General features: G+C 39.5%; 1 protein-coding gene across 1 annotated transcript in view; it reads right to left on the bottom strand.

The window, feature by feature from the left end:
• The window catches only part of GABRB1 (gamma-aminobutyric acid type A receptor subunit beta1), a 332,210-nt gene that overhangs the window by 19,047 nt on the left and 292,621 nt on the right, over window positions 1-20,542 (bottom strand). The window contains exons 6-8 of the mRNA XM_045834675.1: window positions 6,297-6,434; window positions 6,050-6,202; window positions 2,817-3,061 (exon numbers count right to left, since the gene is read on the bottom strand). Coding sequence (XP_045690631.1) covers window positions 2,817-3,061; window positions 6,050-6,202; window positions 6,297-6,434 — 536 coding nt within the window. The remainder of the gene's footprint in view (window positions 1-2,816; window positions 3,062-6,049; window positions 6,203-6,296; window positions 6,435-20,542) is intronic.

Here is a 20,542-nt window from a genome sequence, read left to right as displayed (position 1 = left end):
TTTTAAGTTCTCTTGTCCTACATTTCCCAGATTGAGGAGTGGCCTCAGGGAAAAATTACGTAAACACAGATTTTACGAAGTATAGTTCCCTCCATTCGAGGGGTGATTTTCCTCCAGTTTTTGCTTGGTTTTTAGTTACTCTTTCATGTCTAACAAGAAGAGTGTAAAAATTCTTCTCAAGGTTAATAATTTTTAATCTATAGGAGGGTTAGTCTGCTACAAGCTACTCTGTCATGTCTTAACATGTTTTTTTTGAATTTTGGCATAATTTTGTCTACTTGTGTTTCTGTGAAAAGCGTTTGTGAACTTCCTAGTCTAGCTTCCCATGGATAAAAACACATTTTTTCTTCTTTAACTATTTCATCTCTTGACAATTGAGAGATTTTTCTGTTTTCTCCTGTATTTCAAATTAAAAAACAAAACAAAACAAAACTCTATTCTTCTGCAATAAAAGTTTCCTGGTTTGAGGTCCAATGAAATCTTAGTATGTTTAAGCCCAGTATTATGCACACAAACTTTTTATGAAATGAAGATCAGTTAGATGTAAACTTTTAAATTATTCATTAGCCAGTCACTAAGTCCTCTTCAGAGCAAAATATAGTATACATCTAGATATGATATAATAAATGAGGCTTTCTTCCTGCCTCTATTCTTCCCTTACCACCTCAGAAAATTCCTCATATCCTCATGTGGAGTCATGGCAAATGCCCAAAATGCTTGGCTAAAGTTTGTTTTACAACCTTTTTATTTTATTAGAATAAATAGATTTTAGTTTGCTTGACCTTTCCATTTAATTATCTCTCTCTAGAAGATTGCTTTTCTAGTAATTGAGAAGCCATTTTCTCCCTTTTACCTTCCCAATGGTACCTATCATTTGTGTGTCTATCTAGAACACATCTTCTGAATTTTTCCAACAGTGGAACTCTTGAGTATATCACCTTATTTATGTAGGGTCTGCCCCCACAATGTGGGGGGCACACATTGAATGATGTGGAAGACTAGCTAATAGGGTGACAGGGCAAATGAGATGAGCATGACAACACAAAAGAGGTGGCCTTGAAAACTATGGCTAAAATACTCTGAAAGCTATTAGGGTTGCAGTCACACAGTGGGAAGCTTCTTCCTTTCAGATATGGTTCCCAAAAATAAATGCCATACTGTCTCATTTTGTAATCCAGCCACCTCATATGACTATTTCCCAGCAAGACGAGAGAGTTCTCAAGGGCAAGTATCATGCCTACTCCTTCTCTGTCAGCATCGAGCATAGTGTTTCACAGTTAGAGTCAAATTTATTTGAATGCATTGCTTCAAATTTTGACCATGTGGTAGAGCCTGTATGTTTCCTTTGCTCCTCATTTTCTAATTACCTGGCAGTGTCTGTCTGAATTTGAGATCCTGCTAAGAGCATGAAGATACACCTGGAAGATTCATGACTTGGCTTCTGCCTGATTCTCCAGCCACATCTCACACTAGTCTGTTTTCTTTCTCACTTACTGTGCTCTTGCCACACTGACCTTCTCAGTACTGATGTCTCAGTACTTCAAGATATCAAGCAGTTCCTGCCTCAGAGCCTAGATGGGGCATGGCATGGCTGCTGCTTCTTTTCTCTTAGGTCTCACGTCAAACAGTAATTCCTCACAGAGGTAGGTCTTCCTGATCACCTGATCCAAGTGTCCTGTTCCCTTGAACCTGAACCAAATCATTCTCATCCTCATCACTCTGTTTCACTTTCTTCCTAGAACGTACCTTTAACGGAAATTTATTTTCTTAACACTGGTTTGTGTGTACGGTGCCTGACTTCCCATGTTAGAACCTAAGCTCCCCGAGGGCAAGGAACTTCGTCTCATTCAGAGCAGTATACCCGATGCTCGGAAGAGTGGTTCAATGAATGGATATTTGAGTTGCCATCTGTGTGCCATCTTGAAAACAATCTGTAGTGAATGCAGTACTTTAATGTATGTAATTTTAAACTAATCAGTGAAAGTGGCATAGAAGTAGACAGTACAGAGATGTTTTAAAAGAATAAACACAGCATTATAATGGGAAAAATTCAACAAAAATAAATAAATAAAGGAAATAAACAGAGCATTAATTTAATTTAATTCTATCCCCTGAGAGCATAGGTCATAAGACTTACCAATAAAAAGCAAAATAAAAAGAATAACAATGTCTTGTACAATATATAATTATAGCTACTACTTACTGAGTACTTACTATGTTCCAGCTATTGTTTCAAATGCTAAATTAAAAAAGAAACCTAATTTAATTCTTATAACAACTCTGTGATGTAGGTATACCATAATACCCTCCATTTATAGATAATGATGTTGACATTATCTATAAATTATCTAACCGACATTAGATAAGGAGTTACACAGGTTGATTTGCCAGAAGTTGTAAAGCCAGTAGGTGGCAGAGCTGAGGACTGAATCCAAGGAGGTCGATTCCAGTCTGTGGTGTTGTAATCACCGAGCTGTATTGTCTCATTTCCACTTCAGAGTGCAGAGTTTATTCACTTTAGATCTTATTTATTTATCAAGCAGACCTGGAATTATTCTTTTACATATTGTTTTATTACTACATAGTTTAGAATAATGAACTTGAGGCTGAATTTTAGGCCCAGGTATGTTATTAATCTATGTAAACTTCAACCTACTTTCTATCCTCAGTTCTCAGATATGTAAAATCAAGGGTCGTTTGAGGTTTATTAAAAATAAACTAATATGTATGTATTTTCTGCTCTACTATGGGAGCCTTGAGCACCAGCCTGCTGATACATTTCAGAAGAGTCTTGTTAGGAACATTTAATACGTTACCTGGACTTTATTCATCTCCAGTTTGTTCTTCTCGTTGGCACTCTGGTTCTGTTTGCCGGCTCCCTTTTTCTGGGGGCCCTTTCCAAAGAAGATGTAATTCACAAAGGCATATTCCAGCAGAGCCAGGAACACAAACACAAAGCAACCCATCAGGTAAATATCAATCGCTTTGACATAAGGGATCTTTGGCAGGGTCTCCCTGAGGTGCGTGCTGATGGTTGTCATTGTCAGCACTGTGGTGATTCCTATAAAACAGAAAGACACATCTTAGTTGAATGCACTTGTTAAGTTGCCCTTTCTAAGACTGAGAGGACAGATGTTATTCCCATACTGAGGCCCCAGAATGATGGCAATAATGCAGTAAGCCACTGGCTGGGCAGAAAGGCAGACATTTTGCAAAATGAAGCTGCAGACCCCCTACAAAATTCATGAACAAATCATAAAATGAAATGCATTGTTAATGGAGAGTTAAAAACCATTGAACAATAATGCACGAAGAGAAAAGACAGGTAGATGGAAAGGCATATCAAAATCCCATTGATATACCTACTGTCTGAGGTCAAATACTCCTCATTTTATTATATGCTACATCTATGCTCTTCCTTCTTTTAGCATCTCATCTCCCTTCTAAGTTGTCTTTGTGATACGGATCCCCACAGCAGCCACTACCACGCTGAAAGTTGGTGACCACTTTGAGAAAATCTACGTCATTCCGCGAATCTGTAATACACCTCAGCCACAAGGTCAGTATTACATTTTAAAATAAATTGATAGTGAGATCACACTAAAAGAAGAAGCATATAAGAATGTTCATGATTTGCATTAAGCATTTGGTTTGTGTATTTTAAGATATAATAAAATGTTGTTGCTTTGGGTTTTCAAATATTACCTCTAGTTTTTTGATCCCTGAACTGAAAATGAGTTAGTTCCCTGGAGCCAAGAAAAACTTCCTAAATAATTCAGCGTGGATTTGTTGAAGTTTACAGTTGTAAGTCCTTAAAATGAAGATTTCGCATTATCTACTTTGTTAAACATAGCATTCTTAACCATATAATATTTGTGTGGCTGCATAATAAATATTTGGTGTTAATGAAGTGATAATTGGAAAAAACAAAAAGTGTAAAAGAAGTTGGAAATCTCATGTAGATGGTTTGTGCTGTAATACTAATGTTGCACATTTGTATAGTGTTTTATAGTGTCAAACAGTTATGAATTATGTGGCTGTCATAACTGCTTGCTGAGTGTGATGGGGCAGGTACGTCATTTCCATTTTATATCTGAACAGAAAGAAACACTGAGATTAGTTATTTTGCTGCAGAGCACTCAGTTAGGGGCTCGAAAAGCAAGGAGCTGTTCAACAACATATTTTAAAATAGAAGCAGAGAATGCCCAAAGCTTGAGACTTGATGGCAGTCCTTAAAGACAGAACATATGAAATGAAGAATACAGAAAAGAGGAAAGCTTGCAAAGTGTATGGAAGGTAGAAAATGAAAAGGGAAAAAGTAGCCTAGCACTCATTTGCTTAGTCAGGCAATTCCAGATAGATTCCTTGATTTGACTCTTTAACTTTTATGGGGACAGATGCAGTAGGAAGTCCAGATTATCATACACAAAGTTAAAATAGTTTAGATCGGTGATGAATTCAGTTGTGCTGCACTGGTATGAAATGCCATCATGAGTGGTCTTACTTTTGAATAAAATTTTAAATTTCAACGAATATAATTCTAGCTAATGTCCTTGACAGGAACAAACAGTTCATTTACAAACCCACTTGTTGCATTTCCGCTTTTACTCCTGGGTTTAAATTTTTTATGCAAGATGGGTTACTCAGTGAATGCCTTTTGTACTTACACAAGTGTGAAAATATCACAGGTTTTACATTTCAAAGTGCAGGCTAAGTCAGCATACTTATGTGCTGACACCTCTAATTAAAATATCAATAGCTTTGAGGCTAGATGTGTAAGGAGAACCACAATTTATGACCTTCATAGTTGTCATTCCCCTGCAGTGTACCTCAACCAGTGAGTTTTCCTTAACCACAGCACACACATAGGCATGTTCACATTAAAATAATGTGCAGATATATGCGTATGATATGATAAACTCTTTGTTACTTTCCCTAGTCTTTGAATGTTCAGAGGTTGATCAGGGATTGCCAGTACTTGACTTTGTGAGCCTTATGCACTCAGCCACTAGAAGTAAGCTGTAGAGAAGATAATTAATCTAGGCATGAGAGGGTATGCTGATCATCTAGCCCAGTTCAGTAATCTCAGAAGAGAAGAGGTGTGTATGTTAGCCAGAAATTATGCTGTTTCATATTTGTGTGTGTGTGTGTGTGTGTGTGAGAATAAGCCCCAGAAAGTGGTAACTGAAATGGCTGTATGATGAAATAATGAGACCGATCCACCTATGCCCCAATTCATCAAACAGACCTTATATGTTCTAACATTCCAAGGAACCGTTTAGTCTCAAACATAGCCTTCCAGCTCACCGCAACTCCTCAGCCATGACAAGATTAATTCTGAATTTTGTTCCCCCAGGAAGGAAACCACTTTTACTCTGTGCTGATCACAGATCATTAATGTAGCTGATGAATTGTCTGTGCCTTCCTCAGGCGCGACGAGCTCCACTTAAGGGAGACTCAGATCAATATGATTTAATTTTAGTTAATGTTCGAGAGAGAGAATTTCCCAACTTTCAACATAGCTTTTTAATAGTCACAACGTCTAGCTTTCTTCAGATCAATTTGATAATGATGTATTATAAATGTCCTCCACTGTAAAAATCAGGGACTGAAGAGAAAATCATCACACAGTAAAAATGAATGGAATAAGGATTTTGAAATATACTCCAAGAAGCACTTATATAATATTGAACATTCTTCAAGGTTTTTTTTTAATTTTGGTAAAATGCTAAAAAATATTATAATGTAAAACATTCACTCTGTATGTGCTTACACTTAAATGTTTTGTTACCAAGCATTCTTTTTTCCCACACTTTTTATTGTTGTTCAGGTATAGTTGTCTCCATTCCCCCCTACACTCCCCCCAACCCCAGCCAGCCCCACCTCCCACCCTTGATCCTACCCTCCTTTGGTTTTGTCCCTGTGTCCTCTATACTAATCTTGTTCCTTAGCTTGCTATGAGAGAAGACCATTGCTTATAAATCCGAACATTGGTTATTTGTTTAAAGAGAAATTCCACCGGCTTTCTGCAGTACTGAGAATGCATTACCTAGTGCGACTCTGGCTGCAGAAGCATCATAGTTGATCCAAAAAGACACCCAGGACAGAATTGTAATCAGTGTGGAAGGCATGTAGGTCTGCAAAATGAAGTAACCGATGTTTCTCTTTAGACGAAAGCTCAGTGACAGTCGTGGATATGACCCTGAATTGAAAAAAAAAATCAGATTATCATTTGGTTGAAACCACCTTCTTTCTTTCACAGTGCTCTTGACTTATTTTGGGGGAAACATCCTCACCAGTTGTGAACTCCACCTTCTTGGACACCATCTTGTAGTCGACAATTGAAAACTGAGGAAGCTCAATTTTATTGACTCCCGTTACTGCTCCCTCTCCGCCATTCCAGTAAAACTCAATGTCATCGGTGGTATAACCATCTGAAACCAAGAAACATAGCAGAGTTAAACAGAGTTCGGCTGGTCTAGGAATTCATTTTGAAGACTTGGAGCTGGAGAGCAAATTCCCAGCAAGTACTGGTAAGATGACGGTGCTTTAAATCAGGATTCCACATAGGTCTCATGATGAGTGCTACTTCTGATGGCTGCTGGTGGCTGCGCTGAGAAGACGGATGCATCTGGCTTTGTGGACATAAGTTCTGTGATCATCAATGATATCTGGTATCACTGCCACATGTTTATTCTCCTGTGTTTACCAGTGGGTACTTTTTGGTGAGATCGGGGGTGGCGTAGCTGGATTCCAGGTGCCTGGGCATAGATTTTTACTACGCATCACTTAATAATGAGTATAATAATAATTGAGCACCTATTTGTTAAAAAGGAAAGAGAATTGGGGATGGATGATGTATAAGGAAAGACCAAATTTGTACATACCTGCTAGATGATTGAGACTTAGAAAAATACATTAAAAAAATTAGGCAAACTTCTATTCAAATAGTCTTATTATTGCTAATATATAGGTGAAATGTTTAAGAACAATGTGAATTCTTGATGATATTTTCATACCTTCATATCTGTGGTGGTGATCATGAGTTAACTGAAGGGGAATGTGTATTGCAGTAGGGGGTGGGTCCACCCTGAAGTCTATTCTCTTCCTCCTTTCACTTCTGCTCCACTTACCATTGTTCTAACTGGGTTGTGGTCATATTGAAGAGGGGCTTGCATGAAAACAATGTATTTCTTTTTTTTTTTTTAAATTTATTGATTATGCTATTACATTTGTCCCTTTTCCCCCCTTCCCTCCCCTCCACCCTGTACCCCCTCTCCCACCCACGTTCCCCCCCTTTTAGTTCACTTCCATGTGCAATTCTTATGAGTTCTTTAGCTTCTACCTTTCCCGTACTATTCTTGCCCTCCCCCTATCTATTTTCAACCTACATTCTATGCTACTTATTCTCTATACCTTTCCCCCCACTCCCCTCCTCCCACCCCCCCCTGTTGCTATCCCTCCATGTGCCCTCCATTTCTGTGGTTCTGTTCCTGTTCTAGTTGTTTACTTAGTTTCTTTTGGTTTCGCTTTAGGTGTAATTGTTAATAATTGTGAGTTTGCTGTCCTTTTACTATACATGTCTTTTTCTTTATCTTCTTTTCTTAGATAAGTCCCTTTAGCATTTCATAAAATAAAGGCTTGGTGATGATGAACTCCTTTAATTTGACCTTATCTGAAAAGCACTTTATCTTCCCTTCCATTCTAAATGACAGCTTTGCTGGATAGAGCAATCTGGGATGTAGGTCCTTGTCTTTCATGACTTGGAATATTTCTTTCCAGCCCCTTCTTGCCTGTAAGGTCTCTTTGGAGAAATCAGCTGACAGTCTGATGGGAACTCCTTTGTAGGTTACTGTCCCCTTATCTCTTGCTGCTTCTAGGATTCTCTCCTTCGTTTTTACCTTGGCTAATGTAATTATGATGTGCCTTGGTGTGTTTCTTCTTGGGTCCAACTTCTTTGGGGCTCTCTGAGCTTCTTGGATTTCTTGGAAGACTGTTTCCTTTGCCAGATTGGGGAAGTTCTCCTTTATTATTTGTTCAAATAACTTTTCCACTTGTTGCTCCTCCCCTTCTGGTACCCCCTATAATTCGAATGTTGGAACGTTTAAAGGTGTCCTGGATGTTCCCAAGGCTCTCCTCCATTTTTTTAAATTCTTATTTCATCATGCTTTCCTGCTTGGTTGATTCTATCTTCCTTCTGGTCCACTGTATTGTTTTGAGACTCAGATTCCTTCCTTTCTCTATTGGCTCTCCTCCGCGTATCTTCCTGCATCTCTTTTATGGTAACCTGCATCCTTTCATCTAAATTGCGCCCAAAATCAACCAATTCCGTGAGCTTTCTAATCACCAGCGTTTTGAACTGTGCATCTGATAGATTGGCTATTTCTTGGTCGCTCAAAAGGATGAGTCCTGGGGGACTGATCTGCTCTGTTGCACTCATGTCTTATGTCTTTCCCTGTCTCTCCTTCCCCCCCCACTGGTCGCTCTTGTTAAGGTGGGGGGCGGAGCCTTAGGTGTTCACCGGGGCTGGGCGCCCCAGTCGCTAGATTGTGACGTTATATGTGGGGGCGGGGCGGGGCGGGGCGGGGCGGGGCGGGGCGGGGCGGGGGCAGGGAATCAATGGCGGCAGTTCAATTCTCCTGGGCCCAGACCTTTCCCCGGGGCTCCTGGGCTGCGAGCTCTGCCCTGGTCCACAATCGCTGCCCCACTGGGTCCAGCAGCCGCAGCTTGCGTACTCAGGGTCCACCGCTGCGTTCCTGCGCCCCGATGGCTGTCGCGCCGATTCCGCACCAAATTTCCCCCAACCTCCGTGCGCTGCCGACCCGCGCCAGCCCCGCGCCCGCTTGGCTCGTTGTCTCCTACCAGTCTGGATGTACGGGTCTACTTCAACTTCTTGGCTGTCCGACTTCCATTCAGATGAATCCCCTGTCAGTTCTGGGTGTTATGCTGACTGTATTTTATTGTTGTTCTAATCTTGGTTGTGCGAGGAGGTACTATGCGTCCACCTATTCCTCCATCTTGCCGGAAGTCTCAAAAACAATGTATTTCAATATATATTTAATAATCTAAAAATCATTTAAGGTGTATTGAAGGCTGTGTTTGTCTCTTTCTACCTGCTAGAGGCAAAGATCTTTCTAAGTTCACTTTCTATTTATATTCATCTTCAATAAAAAAGTATTAAATCTTTTTTCTCCCATTAGAATTACTAGGGTTTGAATAATGTAGCCAACATTATGTTGACTTACTTATGATTAAAGCCAGCAAAATTTTTTGGAGAGGCAAAAAAGTATATTTGAAATTTAGAAGTGGAATGTCAGGACACCATCAACATATCACTGCAAGAATATAAAAAAATTTAAGCTATTCTTCCCTTTTTTCTGAGGGAAAATAAACCTGACTTAACTTTGTTGCTTTAAGAATTTCTAACTTCACTTCAAAAAGCTTTAAAAAATATTCTTAACCCTGAACTCATTAAACGCAGTACTGTTTTATATTTTTTACTTTTGTCACTTTATAAAAATTATTATTTGCTGTAATATAATTCAGTTTATTTTATTTTATTATTTTATTTCTCTTTAAATCATCTCCTTCTGCATCCAAGAACTTTTTCTCCCTTCGTAGGGCAATCTTCCACATTCTGTAAGCCATTTCACGACGACCCAAATGTTGTCATAGACATAAAAGGTATATACTTCTAGATGTAGCCCCCAGTGTCTGAGAGGCTGTGAGACCCTCTTTACTTATTGGACTTAGAGTGATTTACACTTATTGGCATTTTAGAGATGTATACTTAGTTTGGGTATGGATAGGTCTATAAGACTGTGATTCTTAACATCTTCCTGAGAATCTGATAAAAACTTGTGAACTCAAGATAGTGAGAAGGCAAATGACAGATTGGGAGAAAATGTGTACAACATAAATGCCCCTCAGTGGAGAAGTAGTTAATTAAATTATGGCTTGTTAATGTGCTATTATAAAACCCTAAAAAAGAATGAGGATTTTTTATATATAATAAGAAAAACTCTCCAAAACCACTTTTAATAAAAAAAACTAAAGTTCAGAATAATAATGTTTACAACATTCCAACAACATGTGTGTGAAAAACATGGAAAAAGCAAAAATATATTTGTATGTGTATATACATAAAAAACTCTGGAGGGTCAGATAACAAACTAGTTACAGTGATTTCTTTTCAGGGGTCTAAGTTAATGGGTGATAGGAATGGGAGGGAAATTTCACTGTATCTATTTTCATATTTTAATTCTTGAATTATGAAAATATATGAACAAATCAAAACATTAAATTAAAAACAAGGCAATTCTAGAATCCCATATATTTTCTGCATGTGAGCAATGAGGTCTCAAATACACAGCACCGGTGTGACATGGAGAGATGCAGAATGGAGTTTAAAAATAACAGCAGAGACATAGCAGAGCACAAATTTCCCCAGGTTCTCATTATTCTGCAGCTTCAGTTTGTCAGAGGTGGACTGAGCGCACTGTGGCCAAGATTTCAGTAGAGAGGAACCCTGCCCTGTAAGGCTGGACCTTTTATGGGATTGAATGGACACTCGTCTCACTACGTGGCTGTGCGGTAACTGGAAGTCCTGGTGGAGGAGGCGGCCTGGTCAGAGAGGCCCAGCCTCGGGAGCTCAGCCGCTGGGACCCGCCTGAGCTTCGATCACTCAACTCAAATCTGCTGGGTCTGCTCTCTGGGAGGAAGAAGAGAATGAACTTCCAGGATTATTCAGACTGCTCTCCCTTCACAGCTGTGAAAGTGTCTTCCTAGCAACACAAAATCAGCTTAAAAATTCATGGTGTCCAAGGGGTAGGAACGAACCCATTGGCTTGGAAGAGGAAGTGCTGACGTCAGGCCTGGGAGAAATGTCTTCTAGGGACCTTTTTACAGGATGGAAAAGTGCCCCAGCCTCATCCACTCAGGAGGGTGGTGTGAGAAGTAAGTTTTCTCAAAAAGATAGATGGAATCAACATAAATTGCAGTTTAGTTAAAACAAAGAAAATCTTTAAGGAGCCAAGATAGAACATCCAAAATCTAAAGTGGTCTTTTGTCTGACTTTATCTGAGTGTGGATTTCAGTCGAGCCGTCTCATACCCTTCGCCCATCTTTATGTGGGGCTTTCGTTCAGGCAGGTTTGTGACAGGCTCCTCACATTTCACACATGAGTAGCTGTCCTCTTGGAGCTAGACTGAAGATGAATTTTCTTTCAGTTGTCTACTCAGTATTTGGACTGTAAATACTTGTTAGGGAGGAAGGCCTTAAACCCAGTACCTAGTTACTGTCTGTGGAGACAGACATTACTTATAGATCCAAGCCTGACTATCAGCCTTGGTCCTTGTCCCAGTTTGGGGCTGGATTCATGTACAGTTTTTAAGCTCATTATGTCTCTGTCATTAGCTTGATGGCCTCGGGTGTCCCCTTTCCAGCAGGCAATAGACACAGGGCAGAGAGAACACAGCTTCTACGTGCCACCCAGCAGAGGCGCCTGCTTGCTCACTTCCCCCTCCTGAAAGCTCTAACATGTGGGCTTTGCTGACTCTTCTCTGCCGCCACAGATTACTCTGGATTAGACCTCTTGTCTTCCTAAACATTCATTGGGACTCCTGCTGAAGCACAGACTATTGCTATCTTTAAACTGGCAAGGCAAATCAATGCAAACTATACCTAGCCTTCCGGTACACATATTTTGTGTGCCTACTATGTGTCAAGTGCTACTTTAGGCACTAAAGACAGATAGTGCTTAAGAAGAGGCTTAGCTTTGCTTTTCAGGATCTCACGGTCTAACAGCAGTCTCAGCAAACTGTCGACCTGAGGGAATTAGAGATGGCTTTGCAGAGGATCTGTCCAGATGGGTAGAGCAGGCCTACCTGGCAGAGAGATTAACACGTAGAGCGAATCACAAAAGTAGAATGATGTCAGTGGAAAATGAATTTGCTTCATAAAGTTTACTTAGTAAGCGACTTAATTTTAGTAAGAAAACAAATTCACAGGGCAAAGTTGAATATATACAAACACTATAACCTCCTCAAAGATTTCAGCATGCAAAGGTAGAACTGAGCTGAGAAGAATAAAGTGATTAGGTAGCTGTGAGTGAGTGTCGGAAGACATGTAGACAGATACTCACAGTCCTTACTGCTCCCAATTGCTTTTTATCAGTTAGACAATGTGTTCTGCCTTGAATGAGAAGCACAGAACTGTGTTGAATTTTACGTGCCTTATCTGTCTTTCTCCTACCCAGACTCTGATTTCCTTGAGCTCAGGGACTGGTTCTCATTCCTTTTTGTACCTCAGTATCTAGTATATATGCATATACTCAGCTCCTAGCATACGGTCAGTACCTAATAAAAGTTTGTAGAATATTGCATTCTTGCTTCTCATTATCAGGACTCCTGGTTTTGTAGTACCAACCTTAACTTGACAACAAGACAGTAAGCTATGTACATGTCTCTACTGGCTCAGCGAGTAGATATTTATTGAGTGATGACTGTCAGGTGGTGAAAAAGTTCTGGGAAGGGGCAGGGGAGAATAAAACTGGCATGCCTCTTGTCCTCTGGAGCTTGCCAATGCCTTCTAAAATGTTATACATTTCACCAAATTCCTTCTGTGGCGGGTACTGTGTGGATTTGCTTCCTTTAGCATGTGTCCTCATCTCCCTCAGGAAAGATAAAAACTACATGTCCAGACTCCCTTGCAGCTAAGGTTGTGGTTATGATTTAGGTTCCCTGGATCAGATGGAGTTAAGTGACGTTGGAGGTAGTGTTGGAGGTACTCATTTTGTTGGTTCGACTTATGTAGTGTAGGGAGTAGGAATTCTGGATTTAGCTTTTGTGGTCCTCAAGTCAACACCAGCTTCCCAACTGTGGTGGAGCTCTCAGTCCCTTGGGAGGGCCAGTCTGTACTGTGATCTGGGAGTTGTTTCCAGTGGCCCAGCCTGGAGCCTACTATTGTACTTATTAATTTTACGAGAACCACTTCTCTTGCATTAAATCTCTTCCTGCTTAAGCTAGTCAAATGGACTTCTGGTATCTGCAACAGAAACTGGACTGATATACTCTTTCTCCTAGGGAAAAATTACTCGCTCAGGATTGCCAGAGCTTTACATTGAAACTTCTGTTGTGGCTTGTGCCAACTATTTGTTTGATATTTCTGAACCTCATATCTTACTTTCTACACATTGTTCTGTACTCCTGGTCCTGGGCTCTCTGTGTCTTCAGCTTTGTGTTAGATGCTGCCCTTCAGAAGATGAGGCTGAAGATTAGAAGGTGGAAGGGAGAGGGAAGGCTCTTCTTGATTCTGGCTCTGGCCATGTGGTGGCACTGTAGTTGCTTGTGATTGCTGCTGGAGCAATGGAGGTGATTGCAGACTCACAGCTGAAGTGGCAGCACCTCTTTAGGCAGGTCCACGAATACCTGAAACAGCATCTTGAATAAGATCACGCCAGATTCAGGCTCCAGCACAGGGCTGTTAGCAGCTTCTGGCTTGTGTACCCTCTTTTTCTTCTCCCTTTTGCTTTTCCAGCCCTTCCCATTTTTGTAACCAATTTTCTCTATTAAAGTCCCTTTGGAAAGCCTGAGTGGTTTCTGCTTTCCTGATGGGATCCTGTCAATTAAACAGTAGATTTTGTTATGCAAATATTTAATCTGTGTAGGTAACTTTGTGTTTACCTCTGCCTCTGTCATCTCCATTGTATATTATTATTATACAATGCTAAATTATAAAATTTTAAAAGCCAGGACATTCATTTATTCATTTTTAAACATTCCTGATGCCTAGAACAGATTCTATCTATAGCAAGTATTTCATGGATTTAAAAAAAATTAATTTACTTTAAGAGGTGGGGGGGCAGAGGGAGAGAGAGAGAGACATCGATTTGTTGTTTCGCTTATTTATGCATTCATTCATTGCTTCTTGTATGTGCCCTGATCAGGGATTAAACCTGCAACCTTGGTGTATCAGGATGATGCTCTAACCAACTGAACTACCTCTCCAGTGTCCCCATGAATATTTTTGAATCAATGAATTAGCAAATACCATTTGCTGCTTAAAGTTCTAAATTTATGGTTCCAAATCAGTAACCTGATGCAGGCAACTTATTTGATAACATTCTTGAGCTAGGTTCATTCCTTGATTATGATGATTCTGCTCACAGGGGGCTTACAGGTTGATCTGGGCACCAAAAAAAAAAAAAGAAAGAAAAGAAAAGAAATAGCTGCTTGTTAATTTTATGCTTCTGTAGTAAGTAGGTGTTAAATTATAACCTCAAGCTGGGTTTTTGACTTATAAAATCCTAGGGGAGAAACATGTAAGCAACAATTCAAGTTGAGAGTCCAGAGATGGTTTGCAGTTTTGTAGGAAGGAGTGAGAAGGTGGTGGGTAAGCCAAAATGGCACTCCTCAACGTCTCCTATTTGAAGACAGAACATTTCAAGGCCATGGACCATAAAAGAGCTGGGATATGGCTACCGATCAATGCAGAGTTTACTAGTATTCCACAGTTTCAGTGTTCTGGGTCTAGATGTTCAAGGCTACTTGCGCTTTGTTTAACTCAAACCCTTTAGGCTTTGTGTTCAAGGCACTGAGATAATTATGGATGATTTGGGGGAAAAAAAGAATGTGCACTCCATTTTGGGTAGAAGTTTGGGTCCTCATGGGAACAATGATGACAGCTGGATTCAAAGGAAAGAATAGAGATCTAGAAACACACTATTTTTCAAAGGTTACACAACAACATTTGTCACAGAGAGAGAACATCAATTTACTCACACCTAAACAACCTATTTACCAAAGGTTTTCCTTTATGAACCAGTGACTTCACACGGTGTCTCAAAGCCTGAACACTTGGATTCCAAGGATGCTGTTTCCTAGCAACAATAACTACATAGAAGCTCTCAAATTTTCTTCTCAGCCCCTGGGGACTTCTTAGTGGTGCAGAAAGTACAGATAAAATTAAGTTGATGTCAGAGGATAAAGATGCATGGAGCTCGTATAAATGCAGAAGTATGTGGATATTAGTGTGCCTCTTTGCTGTTTGAAACACTCCATTTAGGATGCATTTTCTAATCTGGACATAAAAATTACTCCCCACTGTGCTTAATAGAGCTGGGAAGATGGTCTAAAATTGTACTTAACTGGGTTTTAGATAATGTAGAAATTTAAGCTTTTAATCCATGAGTGAGCCTAAGTAAAATGTATTTTCCTTCGTGAAGCAGCCATAGCCCCATCTCAAGTTTCACGGTGTTGGGCTTGATTAGCTGAGGCCAGTCATGCAAATATCAGCCCTGTGGTACTTTGCTAGGGTGAGCGGCTCAGGGTTAGGCAACAGTCAGGACTAACACAATGAGTTCATAGCAATCCTCTGGCCAAAGTAATTGCTTGAAAATAGGCAAGTGACCCAAGTTGGTCCAACCCTCGAGAAACCCAGGACTTTTGTTCAAATGTCGGAGGGCAGAAATTTCCCCTTCTCTTTTAGTGGTTGGCAAAACAAGAAGTGCTGCGTGAAGAGTGGCTGGCCCTGTTGCGAGAGCCGGCACATTCCCCTCCTGCTTCCATCAGTCATTACAAGCACTGAATTGTAGTCACACTCGTGAAGAGCATTTCAACTGTGCTTAGAAAATGACCCAAAGGAATACCCTCAGTAGTCTTCCACCCCCATTTCCTCCCAGTCCTCCCATATGAGGGTGGAAATATCAGGAATTTGTCAATGCCTCCCCTTCTGTGTGTGTGAAGGTGTGTTACACGACTAGGTTATTAAATATCTGTAACTGCATCTCAGCAACCGCTAAGAAGGCCAACCGGATGTAATCTTTCCAGTGGCTCCATATCTATTATAACATTTATTCTAAAGGCCATTTCAGATTCCTGTTCACCTGTATCTGTAGCTCTGTGATATCCTAAGAAGCAACAAGAAAACCATGGAAGCGAGATTCTAAGAGCACTCTCACAGCATTAAAAACCCTGAAGTACAAATCTATGCGACAATTCACTCATTGTTTGGCTTCTCCCTGACAACCCACCATCTCAACAGTCATCCAGTCTTTAGAGATGGACATCTCACTATCTTTTCAGACAACTCAATAGTTAATTGGGATATTAGGTAATCATTAGAAAGCCTGTCCTATCAATAAGTGAAAATGTATCTTCTTGGAGAGCATTCACCACCTAACCCTTGTCTGCCCCTTGTGTTAATAGAAGACAAACCGGGTATCTTTTCTAAATGGGGGACAGCATCCCTCCCCGCCATTTTTGAGGACACCTCTCGTGATCCCTTTCATTTTGTCTTTCTTCAGGCTCTGGTCTTTCCAAGGACATCCACAGTCTTCTCGGTAGTTTCTGGTTTGCTTTTACGTGTCTTGGAGTGTGGAGTCCCTAACCGAGAAGTGGTCGTGTCTACCTGGACTCTTCTTTCTCAGTTGTTTGGCTTTGCTCCCTGTGTCGACTCACCCCTAAGGGTCATCCTGCTGGGGTCCTCAAGTCGCTCCTGACTGATTTGGGAATTAGGCAGCAACCGATTTGGAGTTACATCATGTGCTTCAGATTTGGAATCTTCGAGTTCAGACATGTTTTCTGGTTTCTTAAGCCTCCTCTAAGGGACCCTCTTCTTTCCAGCCAGGCCCGGGACCTGAGACACCAGGAGCAAAGCCAGGGTTCTCAGGTTTTCTCCCATTCTAGTCAAGCCTTGGCACCCCTGTTTGGCCATTATGTACATTCTCAGAAGGACTTTTCTATAGTCTGTTCCTTCATATCTGACTGTGTAACACTGCCTAGTCTAGACACGTTTGCTTTTGGGTGCGCCTTTGTACAGTGTATTAGCACATTAAAATGCACTCACATTCCATGTTAGGTGTTATTTGCATGTCACTATAGAAGCATTAGATTGCAGCTGACTTGATAATCTAATATTATATTAGTTTCAACATCATAGTTTTCTTTATGTATCTTGGAGCCAACAATTTGTTTAAGACCCTTGAGAAACTCTAGCATGTTGACATTGTGCCTATAGTGCTTGATGGCAAAATAGTGTATCTGGACCCCAGATACCAATACAGCCCCAGTGTACTGCCTAAGATCTCCTTCTAACCTTGCTTGATTTTGAATATATCTTGTTCTTCTTAAATTTCCTGCTGGTGGGAATCCTATTGCCATCCTCAGATCTCTTGACCCTAATCATGGCCTATCTTGAATTCTAAACTGGTGAGCCACCTAAAATTTCTCAAAGTCAAATTGCTTGCCAGGTTGGGCTGCATGTAACACTTGTCTCTTTGGGTTGGCCAAGTGCCCTCTTACAGCCTTTGTTTGATCCTATTCTGACCTTCCCTATCATTTTTCTGGCCCCACACTGATACTATTTTCACATGCTTCATGCCATACCTGTTCCATTCATGGTGTTCTTGGTGTGGGTGGCTAGCAAAGATCAGGACTTTTCTTATTCTAGTCATTAGTTTTCTATTAAAGTAGCACAAGTTCAAATTAGCTTTTTGATGGTCATACTATTATGTTTTCCTTTGGACTCAAACGTAGGATCTAATATTGTCCCCAATAAATTTTACCTAATTCAATTTGACTCACTGTTCTAGCCTGTTGAGTTGCATGGGTTTTTTTTTTTTTGATCCTTATTTGCTCACCCTCCTAGATTTGTGTTATCTACAAATTTGATAAACATGCCCTTTATCATTATTTTCTTGATTAAGACAAATGTGGACTGGTAGAGACAAAGACAGAGTCCCGTAACACTCTCTTGGCAGCATCCCTGTAGGTTGATATCAAATGTCTAATCAGCATTTTTCAGGGTAGCACCATCATTAATCTATTTAATAGTTGCCTAGTTGTTTTAGCTTTGAGTCCGTGTCTCTGTATTTATCCTATTTTCCTGAGGCACTGATTTTGCAATCCTTTCAAGTAAGAAAGTGAGGTCTGGTTTGACTTGTGTTTAGGGAAATCAAGCTGCCTCCAGAGAGTATGGATTCCCCGTCTACCTGATCCAAGGCCAGAATTGTGCTCAGACTCACTCTCATCAGCCTAAGTTTCTTAGAATTTACCTTTCTTACATTCTGGAGCAATGGGATGTTGTATTCCATTCTCTCAACACCAGTGACCATGTGGTGTACTAGTTTAAGTGTATAGGTAATAACTCTTCTTTTTATCATGCTCAACTTCCTTTAATAAATGCTAATGGGGCTATATTGCATTAATTTATGTAATAGGTGCAAATGTTTTAGGAAAATTATTGGGCACAGTAAGAATCAGTGTTTCTCTACGACCCAAATCAGTGCTGGAATAAGATATTCACACCTGAAAATGAGAAAGTCTTTTTATTAAATGTTCATCTTATATAGTTGTTACCAATAAAAGTTTCTCAAAACAACCACCAGCCATTTACATTTTATTTGTCTTAAAAGTCAAGGAGAGAATATTTTATGTCTTAGAAAAAAATCTTTATCCATCTTATTTTAATTTATATTTACAATCATGGAGCAAGTTTTTCTGGAATATTTATGGCCATATTTTTTATAGTCTTGAAACCCACTTTTTATATAGTCTTGAAACCCATTTTTTTATAGTCTCGATACGGTCTATGCATTTAACAGCCATCTGAACTTCTTGCACCATTTCTCCTTTAAAAACATAATTTGGGCAAAAGCTGGAAATAAATTGTGACTGTTAAATCTTGTTCCATAGTTCTGCCAAGACCTGGGTGCAACTTGCTCAACAAGATCAATTTCACACTACTGCAGCCATATAAAACATGTACTCTTTACAAAGTTAAGTAAGAAGTCTCTGTTCAAAAATTGAGACAGGCTTTTGCTTGATGCTGTTGTCATGGAATGGAGAGGGCCTTTCTGTTCCACTTGCCTCAAATGAGGTCTTGAAGTTACTGCGATTGAATGTCACCTCTGCCGGTAGTTTGTGCATCAAATAAACGGGAAGACGAAAACCCCTCTCCGCCAGGAACAGTTGTTTGGTTGTAGGCAAAGTCCTTTATACCTGCATTCTCTAAGCACTTGAACATGTAAAAAAAATAATTAACTCTATAAGCAGGGAATCTAATCTAGTATGTAAAAATCAGAATGTAGTTTAAGATTGTTTTAAAATCTAGCCCTGGCTGGCGTAGCTCAGTGGATTGAGTGCGGGCTGTGAACCAAAATGTCGCAGGTTCGATTCCCAGTCAGGGTACATACCTGGGTTGTAGGCCATGACCCCCAGCAACTGCACATTGATGTTTCTCTCTCTCTCTCTTTCTCCCCCCCTTCCCTCCCTAAAAGTAAATAAATAAAATCTTTAAAAAAGATTGTTTTCAAATCTGCTTTAAGATTACCAGTATATTATTATTTAAGAATGCTGGGACTATTTAACATGTGCATCGTTGCTTTATTCAAAAGCATTTGAAAAAGTAAGATCACGTCTACTTTAGAGAAAAGAGTCACATCTAATTTTGACAAGTACTTAAAATGCCACAGGTGGCTTTATTTCCTAAAGAGTAAACTACTGTGGGGGAGAAATTAGATCATGAACAAGTGTAAGAGAAACCTAGGCAATTGCCCAGGTGACTCAAATGCGGTATTGCTTTAACCTCGCTGCTTTGGCAATGCTATTGTTGGCCTGCAACCCTCAATTAATAGTTTAGATGGTAATGCCAGTTATGCCACTTAATGTTAATGACCACTTTATATCTGAAATGTGAAAATTATTCACAACATCTTTATGATATTTTTTATTTGCAATCCTATCAAATTAAAAAATGGGGTCTAGTTTGACTTGTGTTTAGAGAAACCAAGCTGCCTCCACAGACTATGGATTTCCTTCCTATAGGTTCCACTCCTGAATGGTTATTGAGTTTTGTAAAATTTTATTTAAATTCTTCCTCTTCCCCACTCCCCCTTTTTTTGAAGAGTCATTTTTCACTAAGAAATTCTGATAATAAGATATAATAATTTGTCAATAAAACACATTTTAGAGGAATGCATTAAATTTAAAAAAATGCAAAGACTAGACATAGTAAAATATTTACAGTATGCTTTAAGAAAAAATTCATAAAATGTATGTGCATGTATGTATTAACCAGTAATATACATGAAAAGAGTTAATAGGTTTACCTCCAAATGTTAGAACTATAAGTAACTTTTATTCCATAAATTTTATGTGATGAACATGTAATTCTTTAAAAAATAAAACACCAATAAGTTATTTTAATATTTTACCCAAACATGTTTTAGGAAATTTCAAATCTGTGAATCTTAAGTAACCTGTAGGGGGCGCTCAAGACCTTCCAGAATCACAGGCAGAGACTCGGTATTGTCTGAAAATCTATTTCTTTCACTTGCAGGAGTTTTCGATTTTTCATGACAGTTTTAGCTTTGGATCACTGATTATCAAAAAGATTTATTTTAAAATTTGTTTATGTTAAATGACACTAGAACAATTGTGATTAATATACCTTGTCACAAATTCAGATTTCCAGCTAGAAACGTGTTTCTATTTAAATACATGAAATTCTAACTGATTACTAAAATAACTATAAAAATTGCCTG

The sequence above is a fragment of the Phyllostomus hastatus genome, unplaced genomic scaffold (assembly GCF_019186645.2).
Source record: "Phyllostomus hastatus isolate PE091 unplaced genomic scaffold, TTU_PhHast_1.1 phas_contig_196, whole genome shotgun sequence".
NCBI lineage: Eukaryota > Metazoa > Chordata > Mammalia > Chiroptera > Phyllostomidae > Phyllostomus > Phyllostomus hastatus.
Note: the sequence above shows the minus strand (reverse complement) of the source record. Positions and strands in the feature narration are given on the sequence as shown.